At 42.6% G+C, this 17,207-nt stretch overlaps 1 protein-coding gene across 1 annotated transcript in view; it reads right to left on the bottom strand.

The window, feature by feature from the left end:
- Positions 1 to 1,767, bottom strand: part of WNT16 (Wnt family member 16) — a 31,256-nt gene extending 29,489 nt beyond the window's left edge. The window contains exon 1 of the mRNA XM_083182823.1: positions 1,503 to 1,767. Coding sequence (XP_083038949.1) covers positions 1,503 to 1,594 — 92 coding nt within the window. The 5' untranslated portion in view covers positions 1,595 to 1,767. The remainder of the gene's footprint in view (positions 1 to 1,502) is intronic.
- Between the last annotated feature and the right edge of the window lie 15,440 nt (positions 1,768 to 17,207).

Genomic DNA, 17,207 nt, shown 5'->3' with positions numbered 1-17,207 from the left:
TCTTCTTTTGTAAAAGGCTTAAATATTTCGGTATTAGTGGCTTTACGCTTCTCAGCAAATAAGCCCTGAATTCTTCAGACCTCAGTGATAACATGCGGACAATTTACTAACGAGCAGTGAGAATATTTGTGACTATTCGCCAGTGGTTGCAAAGTAGAGAGGAAGGGACAGCTCCTAGAATAGACATACTGTATATTACACTGTATACTGTACTACTCTTTGATACTTTTTTTTATAACTAGCATCAAACGGGAGAACAAAGGAAACAAATGGAAAACAGTACACATGGTCTAACAAATGCTGAAGGGATATGTGGCGGCTTAACAAACACATAGACATGATCCAGATAAAGTATCACAGACACCATCACATACTGTAGTAACATAACTAATCCACAATCAAACGCGATGGACTGGAGACAGCTGTGCAGTGTAACTAATACGCTGATACATGAGGTCTATCTCTTGTAACAATAGGGATGCGAGTTGTAATAGCAGAGTCCAAATCATATCTGGCCCAAATGTAATAGGGTGAGAGTTTCAGAAAGTGAGAGATTTTGGGAGAGCTTTCCCCTTTTTTTAAAGCAGCAATTACACTGCAAAGTTGATTTTGCCATGTAACTGATTGCTGCTTTAAAAAACATGGGAAAACTCTCCCAAAATCTCTCACTTTCTGAAACGCTCACCCTATTACATTTGGCCCTCTGTGTTCTATGAAACATAGCAGAAACTTTCCTTCCATACAAATCACAAATACACTTTTATTTTCCATGTACAAAAAATAAAAACTACTAAAATGAGTGCAAATAACTCCTTTCCTGATTCAGTTGATGCAACACATTCTTGTAGATCTGATATACACATTGATAATGACAGGAAGAATTGATTGTCTCTGGAATAAATATGCCTCAATACAATGTGCCAAGTCCCCCTAAGAAACACAGCAAGTCATCATGGAATAATCTACAGTATTTCCCCATCACCCATATCATGTAATAATGTCACACACCAGAACTGAAGTTACAATGAAACTCGCAATAACTATGTTTAGCATGTAAACGTTTGGAAACTGTCACTTTTTGTTTGTAGACTCCAGATGTGCAGTGAAAAGAAGGATTTCTTGTTTGGGGAAAGGAACTCCTAATACTGGAATACTGTGTACTACATTAGTTCTTTCTGCCTCATAGCTGTATAAACAATGGGATGGACTCTATTTTCTTTGTGTGATAAGAACCAGTTTTGTTATAGTGTAGAGTTGGGAGGAGAGCAGCAGCAGAGGGGACCCAGCCACACTAGCCAGGACAGCACGCAGAGTGTATGGTGCAGCATCCTTACCTATACTCTACCTACAGCTCCACAACTGATACCCAGCACAATGCAGCTGGCTAATAAGTTGTAAGAAAGGAAAATAGGAACAAAAGTTACAATTCACCTACTTGCATTGTGCATTAAAGAAGGGAATATTGCAAAGCCATTCAACAAGAATCAACAGAAGATACCTACATCCAGTTTCCTTGCGAACAAGGGAAAATCGCCATAAATGTTATCAAGAGGATACATAAATGACAAAGTCCAAAAGAAGCCCCCTTCTCCATCTCCTGCACATTTATTCCGATAGCCTCAGTGGATTTCTTGATGGGCTTTTTAGCAGGTCCTTTAGCTCAGGTGACTTCAGGTTATTTGTCTTCTCTGTAATAATTCCTGGACTGAACAATGAATGGCTGCTGGGAACTGTGAGCAGATCTGCCAGTGATGGGATGCTGCTTGCCAATAAACGGTGGAAGGAGGACCAGTGCTTTTGCCCTAGGTGAGATCCTATTCTTTGATTATATCTCCTTTCACCAATCCCCCAGCTTGCTCTGTTTAGTTACAATGACATTCCTGTTGTGATTGGCCAGAAAAGTAATGAATAACAATGTATCCATTGGGGCAGCTCCTATTGGCCAATAAGTCTAGCTTGGGTGGGAGGGTGCAGAGGTCTAGTGCTGGACGACAGCCCCCTGTACTGGCACCAGATCACTGGGAGCACAGCTCGGTTTGCCTGAGTGTACTGTACTGTACATGCCACTTCATGTGGTGGTGGGAAGAGTCAGACCTATGCTTTAGAACAATCAGTGCCTGTACAGTTACAAGATCCTAAATAACTGGCAGTGAAAAAACTAGTATCACTCAATCAGTCAGTCAGTCAGTCAATCAATCAAGCATTCATTCAGTCAATCATTCTTTTTACAATAAGAATAGTATTTACAAGTGGAGGGGTTAAATGGCACAAGCATGTATCATAAACAGAATTTTGCACAGTTGAGCAACTTTACAGTAATGGTTTGTATAGATCAGATCACTAGACATAAATACTGCATGTTCATATTGGGTGAAATATCATAGTGTGAGAGAATCAGAAAGTGAGAGATGTGGTAAGAAATATCCAGTTTTTTTTTTTAAAAGTGTCAATCATTTACACTGCAAAATCAGTCAAGTTTTGCAGTGTAAATGATTGCCGCTTTAAAAAAACCTGGAGATTTCTAACCACATCTCTCACTTTCTGATTCTCTCACCCTATTATATTTCAACCAATATGTTTGATGGCATCAATAAACATTTAAACACTTTTCAGCAGCGTTCTGTAGCCAGTGACTTATGTCAGTGTTGTCACTTGCCATCTGATACAGCAGCAGGAGCCTGTGCTGTCTCTCCCAGTCAGACAGGCAGTGTGGAGGGCTCTCCAGGGTATTAGTATTACGGCCTGTGACATGGTAACAAGTGAGATGATCTTTGAAGTTGGAGTTAGATCTTTACATCCTTGCTTCTACTATGTCACTGTCTCAGTCGCCAGAGGTGAATTGCAAACTTTATATTATACAGTATGTAAGATATAAGGGAGATCAATGGTCCATGTATAATCTGTTGGAGACTGAAGCAGTGACCATTTCTCCTTCACTTTATACAATTAGCTACTAGAATAAGATGCAGAAAACATTGAAGGGTTTTGGATAAATCAAAGCAGATGTTGAGCATTCTCCTAAGACTATATAATGTCTCCTGGCTGTGCTGCAAATGAGGTTTAATTCTCTGCCATCACATGCCTGTTTCTGAAATCAAGTGTGAGGTTTTATTACAGCACCAGTGTCTGACAGTTCCCCACTTCACAACACTTACCCAGGATAGACAGGGTGGAAACATATACAATAACTGTATATCACATAGCTACCCAGCCCTTTATTTACTGTGCTCTAATATTAAGTGTTATATTATTATTATTATTATTATTATTATTATTATTCAGATTTTTGTGACCATATAATAGTACAAGAGGCTGAAGTACTTTTTATACAGGCCATACAAATCCAAGGTGATTGGTAATCCCTAATAATTTACAGTAAAAGGTGTGTTATTTGTTGTATTACACACTTCATAAAGGACACTGAAGTTATGACATCACCACTCACATATTATACATGATGGCTTCAGAGCTTACTGTTCAGACCAGTTGTAATTACTGGAGTTTATACATATATGAATATCATTTATTAGTATGAAATTACTAACATCTGGATATAGAGATATATTGGCTTACTGGTTTGTCATAAATTACTTTTTTCCTATATGACATATTTAAACATTATACACAAAATAGAAAATATAATTGGTTGTTGTTGCCACAGAACTGGCAGTGTTATTTTTAGCCATATAATTATTGGAAGATTGCATCTGAGTTAAGGTTCATACACACTGGGCGACTATGCCCAGCGTGTATGGACAGCGATGATAGTGTTCATCGCTGGGGGAAAGCCGCTCAGTGCATACACACTGAGCATCTCTTGCCCCTGCCTGGCGCCGATGGAGGGGGGAGGACGGCTTTGCATAGTGCAGAGCTATGCAAAGCCGTCCTCAAAGCTGCTCATCTGCTGGTGTGCCCATCCTCCAGCACATGGACAACTCAAATGTCCCAGCTGTCCATATCCTACATACGGTATGGGAAGGTCGGAGGGTGGGGCCAATGATTTGAATGAATGTCTATATTTTGTGTAATTCTGATTGAGAGAAAATTGCAGGCTTTTCCCAGGTGTTCAATATTTACAAGGTCACTCCAGGCCTCAAATTGGTGGATTCTCTAATAGCTTAAATTTTGGAACTAAGGGCCTGATTCAGACCAGCTCGCTAGGCTTCGCATATTTGGAGCCTAGCGAGCAGGTTAACTCCATACTGCCGCTGCCCACATCCTATCACTATGCTGTGAGCGGGTGTGTACACTTACACATCTGCTCGCATGCACCCACACAGAGGAGAAATCCTTTGATGGTTACTCACCATTGAATGATTTTTCCTCTGTTCGCTGCTGAAAGCCAGGACTTTACCTTTCAGATGGCCAGTAATCTGCAAATTGGGTGCAGGCGCTGACATCATGTGACATCATCCGCTTGCCCAGAGCAAGCAGGGTCACGCCTGCGTTCGTTGGGGTCCGCCCATCATTTCAATAGGCATGCCCACCATTCAATCAGACAGCAAGCTGCCCTGTGAATGAAAAGGCGCTGGCTGGGAGGACTGTACATGTGCATTAGCACCTATATGCATGTGCAATCCCCTACCATCAGGGATGGCGCTGCATTCACACCTGTGCAAACAGCTCTGAATTGGCCCCTAATCCTTATGATGGACAGAAGTGAGTCTTACATTTTAAATCAGACTAAAGACTAAAATATCTTTATAAATATAAATCTATAACTATATGTGTGAGATAGAGCAGACCTTCGTGTGCGCTATATGTGAAAGCTGCACTCTATAATACCTCCCTGTTAGTGGAGGAGGAAAGGGATGGATAGATACAGATATAGCGCATGCTAGATAATAGCCACCATCTGCACGTAAATTACACAGACACATGCACATGCAGACACAGATTAATTTGATCTGGACTGCTATCTCTGGTCTATCTACAATATATCGGACATCCACGTCCTTATCCTGATCCTGCTGGATGTTACTGCATTTCAGTTTAAAGGAACATAACATAACATAACATAACATAACTGAAGACACTAAACACCTTTAATAATTCCTAACCCTGTAGTTGATGGTTTGGAGTCAGTTCCCCTGATGAAGTCATTTATGATGAAACACATTGGGTCTCTTTCCATCAACTGATCATATACAGATCATGGGCTAGGTGCACTAAGCTCCAAAAGTGATAAAATGGAGAGTAATAAACAGCCAGCCAATCAGCTCCTACCTGCCATGTCACAGACTGTGTCTGAAGAATGTCAGACAGTAGCTGATTGACTGGCTGTTTATCACTCTCCATTTTATCACTTTTGGAGCTTATTGCATCTGGCCCCATGTCTGATCTGTATATGTCAAACTCAATGTTTTACTAAATTGTTAATTTTAGCCCACTATGTAATTTTACGTGAAGGTGGTGGCTATTATCTAGCACGCTCTATATCTGTATCTATATATGTATATTTATATCATATAAATATATATATATATATGTTTAGTGTTTGATTGTATCTATCTATCTATCTATCTACCGATCTATCGACTTATCGATCTATCGATCTATATCTTGGAGCAGCAAGTGTCTGCCTACTTATCTGTTAGTTGGGGGAAAGTTCCCCATACACCTGAATGGTGAGCTGGGAAAAATCAAACAGGTTTGATTTTTTCCCACAATTTGGAACGACTATTTTTACAGTTTTTGGCCGTTTATAAATGTGTAGAAGCAAACGGCGGTACTTGTTTCCTAGCAGGGCGCCCAGATTTCCTACATACACTCAGTAGTTAATTTAGTTAATCGCATCGTATTGGCCCTTTTTTGTGGCGTGAGATGTGAGATGAGATGAGATGTGAGATGTGAGATATGCTATCTCAGTAGTTCATATGGTAAAATTCCTAAAACACCACCTCTCTCCACGTCACCCCGTCATTTGCATCTACACACTAGAAAGATTATCATTCCAACCAGCCAAAAAGTTGGCTGGTTGGAACAATATCGTTCTGATGTATGGCCTGCATTACATCACAAATTGGCAAATACTTCTCATGTGCATAGTCTCATGTACTTCTATTGGCCAAAACATTGTGTTACGATTTTGTGTGGTTTAGGATTAACTGGGAATACTTTTATTTGAAGTCACTCTCTCTTAATTCAGTTGTTCCTCCCTTTGGCCAAGCATGCTCTATGTGGGCACCCATTAGTCCTGGGTTTAGCTGTGGAAAATAGCTAAACTAATCTAAAGTTCTGGGTAGGATTATTGAACCACTAGGCTTTTGCACATTTCACCTTACACCTCAGGAGGCTGCGAGCTGAAATGTGTCTCCTTGGCTGCATATGTGCGCCCAAATGGAGCAAGAATGTAATTGGTCCAATGCGCGCCCAAAAGGGGGCGTGGCTTATGCAAATGAGGGGCGCGGCTTATGCAAATGAGCCGCGTCCCCGTTTTCGGTCGGGAATAGACGCTGTGCGCATGCGCATAGCGTCTATTCTGTTAAATTGGGGGGGCTCCCAACTCCCCCCCGCAGCGGGACACCTCCTGCCGCTGGTGGGACAGCGGGACAGGACCTGGTAATCGGGACTGTCCCGCTGAAATCGTGAGTGTTGGGAGGTATGTATATGGGGTTCCCCTTAGTAGGGAAATTTTCATCACAGTTTCACTGTGGGGAGATTCCCTATTAGGGTTCAGGTGGTCTGTACTAGACTCCTTTACACTCCCATAGGTCTTTTGGTCTCCCTCTGTGATTTGTGATGAAAATGTGAATTGCATGAAAGTTAATAGTTTTTATAGTTGAGTGTTGACACGTAGGAGGGGAGTCTTAGGGCGTAGCGCGATTCACTATGAACCCCTTTACAATCCCATAAACTCTTGGTGAGCCTATGTCCTCTCCTGGCTGTGCCTATATCTCCCTGTATACTTACTGATCCTGTCTGCGGCGTACCACTGGGCAGGTAGTGGTGGGCAGTCTGTTTGGCACTCACGGTTCGTAGCCTCTGCCTGGGTTCAGTCCGTCCAGTCCTGCATTTGCCTCCGTGGGTCTTTAGTGCAGACCTCGTTTGGCGAGCTGCTGGCTGTTTTCCAGTGTCTGACACTGGCCAAGTGGTGGTTAGCCGGTCTGTGCCATTGTCCCTGTTTGCTGCACTTCCGGCTGTGACTTGCAGGCTGCTGTTCACGGCTCTTGCGAGTGTTGAGGGAACGGGTGGTGACCGCAGCTCCTTCTCCCCGGCATGTTCTTATCTGTGCACTGATGAATGGTTTTCTTGACTGATCTACAGTATATTTGCAGTGTCCGGTTCTGAGAACAGTGCGGGAGGCTGACATCCTGTGATGTCAGTTGCCCACCCCCAACAGGTAGCTGCCCGCCTGCATTCGCATGGGAACGCCCAGAATTTTCATGTTGGGGCCAACCATTTTTGTTGGCAGGAAATTCTGGGTTTCCCTCTCCCCATGCGCCAGCCCCTTGCCTGCCTCCATCCTGCCCACCCCTGTGGGAACGTCTCACTGACTGCAAGTTGCTAAAGGCGTCCACACAGCTGCCATAAGTATATATGCATGCTCAAAGCCCAAACATCGGTCCCTGGTGCGAATAATATGTCAGGGAGTCAACCAGAATCAGGCCCAAAGTACCAGCCCATCCGCTCCTAACTGCATTTACAGCCTGTGTGTTGTCAAATTTATCGCTATATGCTATTAAGTTCTCTTAACCATTTTTACATATTTTCAGAAATAAAAGTTTGTGTTTTAATTAAAGTACTAGTACTACAGTACTTCCTATGTAGTAGCTAATGCATATATCCAGTGGCATAAATTCATCCCAGTTGCCTGAAGACAAGATGAATATTGGTGCCCCCCACACACCATCTTATATAAATATATAAGTGTCTGTGTGTGTCTGTGTGTGTCTATGTCAGGGGAGGAACTACTGGCGGTGCAGACGGTGCAGTGCACCAGGGCCCAAGGAGTTCATGGGGCCCACTGGCCCTCTGCACCACATACTGTACTGCTGTTTCAGTTTTTTTCCCCGTAAAAGTACTGCATGCGTCCGGGGGCCCGCACATGGGGAACTCACTGCGGACTTATGTGTTACGCGGCTCAGGAGGTGGGGTGTGGCGGATTGGATCTCTGTTGTGGATCCAATCCGCAGCACTGCTCTCCCCTGTGACAGCCGTCAAAGCCACTGCAGATTCAGTGCCGCTATGATAACTGAGTGTGAGCACTGTGATTGATTGGGCAGCCTGCGCCGGGAGTGCAGACTGACTCAGCCCTGCAGCTAACATCATCCTGCCCGAACGCACAGCTCCCCCGATGTGCTGGTAAATTGTGGCTATCAGAAGGGGGACCATGCGCCTGCTACGCGAGCTCCAGCGTAACCAACTTAAAAAAGGTCACACTCACCACCCTGGTGTGGGATGTGGGATGTTTAATGTGGGGTGGGGTGGGAGAGAAATGTGGTGGTGATGGTTATGGGATGAGTACGGGATGGGTATGTTGGAGTGGAAGAGTAGGTTGTGTAATTGGAGTGGTGTAGAGGATTATGGAGTGTATGTGGAACAAACAGGGGGACTAGGGCGTATATGGGAGTAAAGCATTATAGTGGGTCTGTGGGTGGAGATATACTGTAGGGTTATGGGGTGTATGTTGGGGGACAGGGACTTAAGTGTAGGATGTGTTGGGGATAGCGGTATATGAGTTAGGTTGGGGTAAGAGGGGTATGGGATGCGTGTAAGAAGACACTTTGGATGGACAGGGGGAGAAGGGTGTGTGGGTATAGGGGTATGGAGATAGGTGTTAGGGGTTGTATGTGGGTTGTACAATGGTGGTGAATAGGGGGGCAGGGAAGTGCAGGGTTAATGGGGGCGCAGAGATGCAGGGGGGCGGAGAGGTTCATTGGTGGGAGAGGTGATGGGAATGGAGAGGTGGAGGGAGTGAGATGAAGGGGGGCGGAGAGGTGGAGGGAGTGAGAGATGCAGGTAAGGAAGGTCTAAATGGATGAACAAAACCTTAGGGCCCTCCTACCTTAAGTATCCCATGTCCTCCAGAGCCTTAATCCTGGTCTGCAGAGAGGAGTCGGGAGCAACATGTCTACCAGCCAAAGGTATAAGTTAATAAAAGGGGAGGGGGGGGGTCTGCAGAAATCTTAATTAGAGGACAGGGGGCTGTTAGTATTAATAATACAACAGGGAGGGGGCTATTAAATATTAATACAACTACAGGGAGGGGGCTGTTAATAAAACTACAGGGATAAGGCTGATATACTGTATAATAATTATACTACAGAGATGGGGCTGATATACTGTATAATAATTATACTACAGGGAAGGGGCCATGGCCTGATAAACCAAAAGGCTGATCAGGCTGCAGCCTAGAGTGCTGGGTCCTCTGGGAGGGGCGCACATGGCCACTAATCGCCATGGTTCTGTGTGGTGTGCCCTCAGCTCCTTGGCTGCTGAGGAGCTCAAACCAGCGCTGACGGACATTTGATATGGTTCCTGCACATCAGACTATCAGAGCTCATGGACAGGCAGCCCCAGTTAGTGATTGGCTGCCGGACCATGAGCTCCAATTGGCTCACTAGCCTGTTCCATAGTTGAAATGTCTGTCGGTGATGGTATGAGCCGTTCAACTGCGTAGGAACTGAGCGCACACCACACAGGGACGTGGCAATGATTTCTCTCCTCCCCTCTTATATGGAATTAATATGGGAATTCTGTAAGGACCACTAATGTGGGCAATGTTTAAGGGGCACTACGGGGGGGAATTATGTGTAAGGGACATTACAGCGGGTGTAATATGTCATGGGCATTATGTGTGTGGCATTATGTGTAATGGGCATTACGGTGTGCACCAATGAATAATGGGCATTCCGGTGTGCGCCAATGTGTTATAGGCATTATGGTGTGCAACAATGTGTAATGGGCACTATAATGTGCAGTGTAATGTGTAATGGGTACTGCAGTTTTTGACAATGTGTTAAGGACATTACGGTATGCAACAATGTCTAATGGGCATTGTAATGGACATTACGTTGTGCGGCATAATGTGTAATGGCATTACGGTGTGCGGCATAATGTGTGATGGGTACTGCAATGTGTGACTGTAATTGGCATTCCAGTGTTTGACAATGTGTAATGGGCATTACAGTGTGCATAATCCTGGCGCAGAGTGTCTAAGAGGCTCTTTCAGATAGCTATTCCGGGTCTGACTCTTTCACGCTAAACCCGTCTCGCCCATTATACACAAGTTGGACCCTTCTTGTAATTCAGGTCAATATGCGTGGTTGGTCGACCGTGATTATTCAGTTTAGTGCTTTCACATCGCTCTTCAACCAGGCAATAACCCGGGTTATAAATGCAACCTGAAAGGGGTATGAGGGGCTCTACCTGGTGCAATGTGTACAAGTGGCACTACTACTTATAGTAAATAAAACAGACACTACTGTGACACTATTATTTCTCCACGCCACTTTCCCACAAAGCCTTCGGTGCACACTGTTCCTATTTTGAGTATGAGGGGCCCGAAGCATATTTTTGCACCTGGGCCCATAACTCGCTAGTTCCGCCTCTGGTCTATGTATATTAGGAAGGAGTGAAAAACTTGAAATTGAGATATTCAAAATCGGCTAGTGTGGAAAAGTTGTGACTTGACCTGAATAAGAAACGCGCAAAAGCGTTTTGCTCTAAGTCAATATCTTCTGTTCCGGAAAGACACCTAGGGGGAAACATTACTAAGATGTGTATTCTACTTCACATGTGATGTTGCTATGGGCAACCAATCAGATCCTGTGTACTATTTTCTAGAGGGTGCTAAATAAATAAGAAGTAGATTCTGATTGGATGCCCATAGCAACATCACATGTGAAGTAGAATACACATCTTAGTAAATTCCCCCCCTAAAGTTTCCTTTTTTAGATGAAAATAACGAATCGTATAAATAAGCTCCAATCTAGTTAAAATTATGTCAGGATGTCTTAGAGTGCTTTACTTTAGCATAGTAAAAAATAGTACAAGCTTGTCCTAGTGCAAAGTTACTGACTTTGGCGGGAGAATAAAATCCCTGATAACTTACCCATTTTCATGGTCACAATTGTGAATAGTGAGTGTTTTCACCCGAAAGTGTTTTTTTTATTATTTTTTTGGTAGAGGACTCTCTGTAATTGAAGTGACCAGCATAATATACTTTAATGTATTTAACTGCTAATATATTGGCTAATCTTTTGTATAATTACAGTATATTCTCTAATGCAGCCCAATCATATTCCCAGCATAGGGGATGCAAAACTGTTTATAAATGAGTGTTTTATTGTGAGTTGAGCTAATTCCTTTCTGTGTGGCTAAGGGACATGCTTTAAAAAATGGTAAAACTATCCCAAATCTCTCAGTTTCTGAAACTCTCACTCTATTACATTTGGCCCTATATTTTCTCATGTTTTTATTGTGCACACCATGTAAACATTCACAGTGCAGGCTGGACAAAGTTGTAAACCCTTGGATTTAATAACTGGTTGGCAGCAATAACCTCAACCAAACATTTCCTATAGTTGTACTGTATGTCAGACCTGCACAATGGTCAGGAGGAATTTTGGACCATTCCTCTTTACAAAACTGTTTCAGTTCAGCAATATTCTTGGATTGTCTGGTGTGAATCGCTCCCTTGAGATTATGCGGCAGCATCTCAATCGGGATTCGGTATGGAATCCCGACCGCTAAAATCCCGACAAGGGGTGGACGTGGATCGACCCCCCCTACACTTAGCATGCTAATTTATTCTCCCTCTGTGGGTGTATCGTGGACAACCACGGAGGGAAAAAGTGTCGGGATTTCGTTTGTCGGGATTTCGTCGGTCGGGATTCCGACTGCTGGGAAACTGACCGCATCCCCTCAATCGGGTTGAGGTCAGGACTCTGACTAGGCCACTCCAGAAGGTGTATTTTGAAGCCATTCTGTTAATCTACTTCTGTGCTTTGGATCATTGTCCTGTTGCATCACCCATCTTCTGTTGAGCTTCAATTGGTGGAAAGATAGCCTGAAGTTCTACTGCAAAATGTCTTGATAAACTTGGGAATTAATTTGGTACTTGTGTAGTTTCACGGCGCCCGATTTATCGGATGCGATATCGGCCGATACATCGATGCGATCCAAATTGATTTTTGACCTGTTCATAATCCCACTATCCACTATGCATGGAGTTGATTTTATATAGTGTTGCCAAAGCGGGGCGCGAGGGGACGCAGATTACTGCGCTCACCACAATGTATAAAATCAACTCCATGCATAGTGGATAGTGGGGTTATGGCCTTCCCATGAAAACACTGGGATTTCCCATGGAAGCCTTAATGTGAAACTGTAAGGGTTTTGTTTCTGGAATAGGCTGCTGGAGCTCAAATGCATTGATTTAGATCAATGGAGTTGGAGAACTTTATTATAGCTTGAAGTAGTTGGAGTACACTGTAATATGTTGATGGGTTGGGATGCAACGTAGGGTTGGAGTACGTTGTTCTATTGTAGGTTGTTGGAGCTCGGGTGCACTGTTCTAGGTTGATGGAATTGGTTAAAATAATATTTCAATTAAAGAATAAGTCTTGGCTAAAATGTAGAAATTAGGTTGAACCAGTTTACCGTAGAAAAAAGGGGGTGAACATTTGATAAAGCTGCTGTAGCGGCGAAACGCGTCAGGAGTGCTGTTGCCCTTTTCTTCCACCATCACTATTTGGGATTGTAGTCCGGACCAGCCCAGGAAAACCATCTGCTGATACCATCTAATTGGATCACTTGGAAACCGCTTTCCTACCACACTGCCCCACATCTCAACACCCAGGTACCTGAGGACTTTTACCATCTGTCCTTCATTTGTCCAGTGGATTCCGGTGATTTGTGCCATTCTGGGCCGACCACGTGGACACCAGGACATTCACAATACAGCGTGTGGAGCGGTAAATATACAATCTTCAATTTTTCTCATCTGGGTCTAATAGGAACGGACTCTCCTAAACCACCACATTGTGGAATCAGGGCATCAATTTAATGCAATTCTTATGCTATTGATTTTATTATATATACATTTGTTCATACTAATGTTTTTATTTCAGTAAAGTATATTGTGTAAAGATCATCCAATTTGTTCATTTTAATTTTGAGCGCTGCTACCACCCTCTTTTTGAACCAGTTTACCGCTGAACAAGTACATTTATACATGTTTTCGTTTTTTTCTAGGTAAATTATACTAATAACATGCAATTTATTTGATTTTAAAGTCTGTTTTAGAAATTGATGTTACCAAGTGGAAGCTGAGGTGTCATGAACATTGGCAAAATGTGCTATTACTGTATATAACACTGCTTGGTTAGAGCTATGTAACAATAGCTTTTCTGTAGCACTGTATATCGATAACAGCTTTCTCCACAATGCCTTATAATGGCCCCAGTATCATCAGTGGACATTTACAGTCATTTTGGACAGCACTGTATGCCCCTACGCAGTTGCAACCAAAGCCAGCTTTAGGAAACTGTCTAGGGTGCCAGTATCTGGGCCGCCTATCACGAAATTAAATATGCAGTGGCAGAACTTGTGGGTGGTTGGCCTAGGTGCAATCCAAGTTCTCAATATGCAACATGGCAGTGGGTGACAGGGAGAGGCAGAGGGAGGTAAAGTGTGACAGATGAACAGCGCGTGACAAGAAGAGGGTGACAGGGGCAGCAATGGACTCCTTAGTCCTCAGGGGCCCCAGTCCACTGCACTTGCTGGACCAAAGGCTGCAGCCTTATAATACTTCCTGAGTTACATTTCCTTTAGTTACAGAAGTAATTCTTGCTATCGTACTCAACATCAAATCTTTCTCTTTCCTGATACAGTATACTGGAATATAGGGGAAGATTGCTCCTTTTTCTTTATATTGATGTTTTTTTTCTACATTAAAAACTATACTATTTATTTTATCATTTATTTATTATAGGATGGTTGGGGGTGGAGTGCTGGCTCTCTGGGGTCTATGATAGTCAGTTCAATGGCGCCTATGTTGATGGTGAGAAAGCAAGGCTGATAATAAAAGACAATAACTGTTGGCTGGGTGTTCTGGTGGGAACTGGGAGTGATAACTGTCGGCTGAGTGTTGTGGATGGTGGTCAAGGAACAGATGGTTTGTAGAAGATGAGTGAGTAGTATATAGTAACCTGTCCCGCGATGTAGCTGGACTTCGGGGTTCATGGCATGGGTCCCTCACATCTGGGTCAGGACCGGATGCATGTACCTCCAATGGTCAGTGTATGTTACTGATGTGTTGAAAGAAGTAGTAGTAGCTTACCGTAGGTATTGATGAATCTGCGTGTCTCACATGGTAGTTGTAGAATCCGTGCAGTGAGGGTAGGTGGGCGAATAAGGGAAAATGACAATAGGCTGACTACTGTAGCTTAAATGAAAGCACAGTTTTAATTCAAAATTTGCTTACATGTACAAACCGAACATGAAAGGCTAAAAGTATAAAACAAAAGTGGCTGGTAATGCAAGTGGGTGGCTGTTCCAAATGCGTTTCGTCCTTGTTAGGACTTTTTCAATGGTGGTGTGTGTGGTAAGGAGGATAAAATTTATAGCGTGTTGTCCGGGAGTGGCGTCACCCCCTGCATATGTTTACTTCCGGGTGGGGGTCCATGTGCACATGCGCACCAAACAGGCTCTAGAGGCCGATGAGTGGTGATATTGCAGAGTATGTAATGCGCATGTGCCCAGAATGGGCACTAGAGCCTGATGTGTGGTGATGCATCAGAGTATGTAATGCGCTGATGTGAGGCTAGTGATTGGATAATGAAGTGCTGTAGAATAAGGGGGGGGGGGTTGTCCGTAGATGCATATTTTAGCAAATATATGTCTGTGTAGCACACCAAACATGGTGCCTGTGCGGCGTGTGTAGCCGAGCTGATAGACTTGGGATATGGTGACGATGTCAGGAGGAGGGAGGGGGGCGTGTGATGAATCGAAGTAGGACATAATTCAGCAAAACGGGTACCGTCACTTAATTCTAAAAAGGGATTAGTTAAGTCAGTGGTTCCCAAACTGTGTGCCTAGGCACCCTGGGGTGCCTCAGGACACTTGCAGGGGTGCCTTGGGTTGGTGGACCAGGATCAATTCATATTATTTATGGTCAATGTACCAGGCAAAACCAGTGCTGGCGGCTGCCAATCATAATGTATGTGGACAAACAGAAGCAAATCCTGTCCCTCACCAGATAACTGTGACATATACACACAATGTACTTACTTAATATTTATTTTCTGAATTTCTCGATAAGAAGCGTTTGGCCTAGGGGTGCCTTGAAAATATTTTGATGCTCTAGGGTGCCGTGATTTAAAAAAGTTTGGGAACCCCTGAGTTAAGTGGTAGAGAACTGTAAGGGTGGTGAGGTACCTGAGGTACTGGATGGGCTGAAGGAACATTGTTCATGAGGATAATGACAGCATGTCTGATTGGGTGTTTAGGTAGTTGAGTATTTGCCCGAAGTGACGGATCATCAGCAGGTGGAATTCGCATGATAGCAGATCTACTGTACACTTAAGTAATCTCCAGTACGTATATAGTCATTTACAATTGTAAGCGAATACGATTAATTATATTTGTTTGTTGTGCACATAGAGTAATACACAGTTTTCTTAGGCTGTGACACCAAGCAAGGACTATTACAGCTACTATTTTAAATTGAAGAACAAAATAAGGTGAAGAAATTAGGGTCCACTGCTTATGCTTATATCAAAGCAGAAATAAAGTTTTAATATTTGAAAACATGTTTTACTGAAAAAATTGTTTGTGAACTTTAATTCCCATAGTAAAGCATTTTTTTCTATGAAGTTTCCATAATGTCTGATTATGGCAAGAGTCAGTAATGTGTCAAGAAAAAAAAAAACTTTCAACCTAAAGCTTAATAAAAGCTTTACATTTAAAAAAATATATACGATATTTAAAGCTTATATCAACCTCTCGGGTGGAAATTCTTGCAATTTTTTTTTTATTTAAATTCATTGAATAAATACATTTGTGACGAGTGATGAAAGATGCTAACATTTTCTTTTAATGCTATAGCTAAACCCTTTAGGGGATTTAAAATGTGAAAGTGAATATAATATTTTGGCAGCTGCATGGGACTGCTATCAAAGAAGAGTAGTTAGCAACTGCTTTGAATTGTAGATAATTCATTTATTAACTGTTGATGATATTGGCATTGATATGAGTGCATTGAAAGAATAATTTCATGCCAGCATTAAATAAATATAAATAGTCATCTATAAGAAGGCAGAACACTTCACACCTTGGTCACATACCATTAAAGGTCACAGATACTTGTAAAGGTCTGCAGGCGCTTAAGATAAGTTATTATAACATTGAAAAGCAGCTGGCAGAATTTAATAAATCACTTCTTTAATCTTTTAGTGAAGATGTCAAAACTAAAAAGATGTTATAGTCAAACTATTCTTTGCATGTGTACTGTACATGCCGCTGGCATCTTTTTATTCTCTTTCCAAAATAGAATAGCTCTTGAAATGTATCTTTGAGTCAACAAATGCAACAATTCATGTAGCTGGGTGATTCCATGACAGATCACTATGTAGCACCCTTTTTGATTCTGGTCATAGCTGGCAGAAATGGTTACTTCAAGTCACCCTTTATTTAAATAAAAATCAATATAAAAAAAGATTCTGTCTCTTTCTCAAGCTGACCACTCACAATTATAATCTTGATAATCAATATGGTGCCAAATAAACAGGCCTATAGCATCCTAGTGTCTAACGGACGGGTGGCCAAATTGGATACATTTGTGTGTTAAGAAGTCTATTTGAATAGTTGGATCTTATGTTGGTCATTCTATGACAACATACATGCAACAATTGCAGTCAATGGATGAGTGTGATTATAAGCGATACTGGCTTAATTTAGACATATATAGCTGAATCTGGACAATAAACAATATGCAGTATAGAAGAACAATTATGAACAATAAATGTATCATTTGCCTTGCCGACATTGCTTAAGTTGTAACAATACTGTAAATTGCTAGAAAATAGGATTGAATAGGACAGCCAATCAGCGGCCGCCCCGTTTTTGAATAGGATTTTATTTTCTATGCTCCCGCTACTGATTCTGCCCTCCGCCCCCGTCCCCGCCCCCTGCCACGGACCCTTTCCTGTGATGAATCGAGCCAATTTATCACATATAGAAAATGGCACATAAAGTGCCAA

The sequence above is a fragment of the Crinia signifera genome, chromosome 4 (assembly GCF_055691185.1).
Source record: "Crinia signifera chromosome 4, ASM5569118v1, whole genome shotgun sequence".
NCBI lineage: Eukaryota > Metazoa > Chordata > Amphibia > Anura > Myobatrachidae > Crinia > Crinia signifera.
The sequence above is the reverse complement of the archived record's forward strand: the minus strand, read 5'-3'. Positions and strand labels throughout refer to the sequence as shown.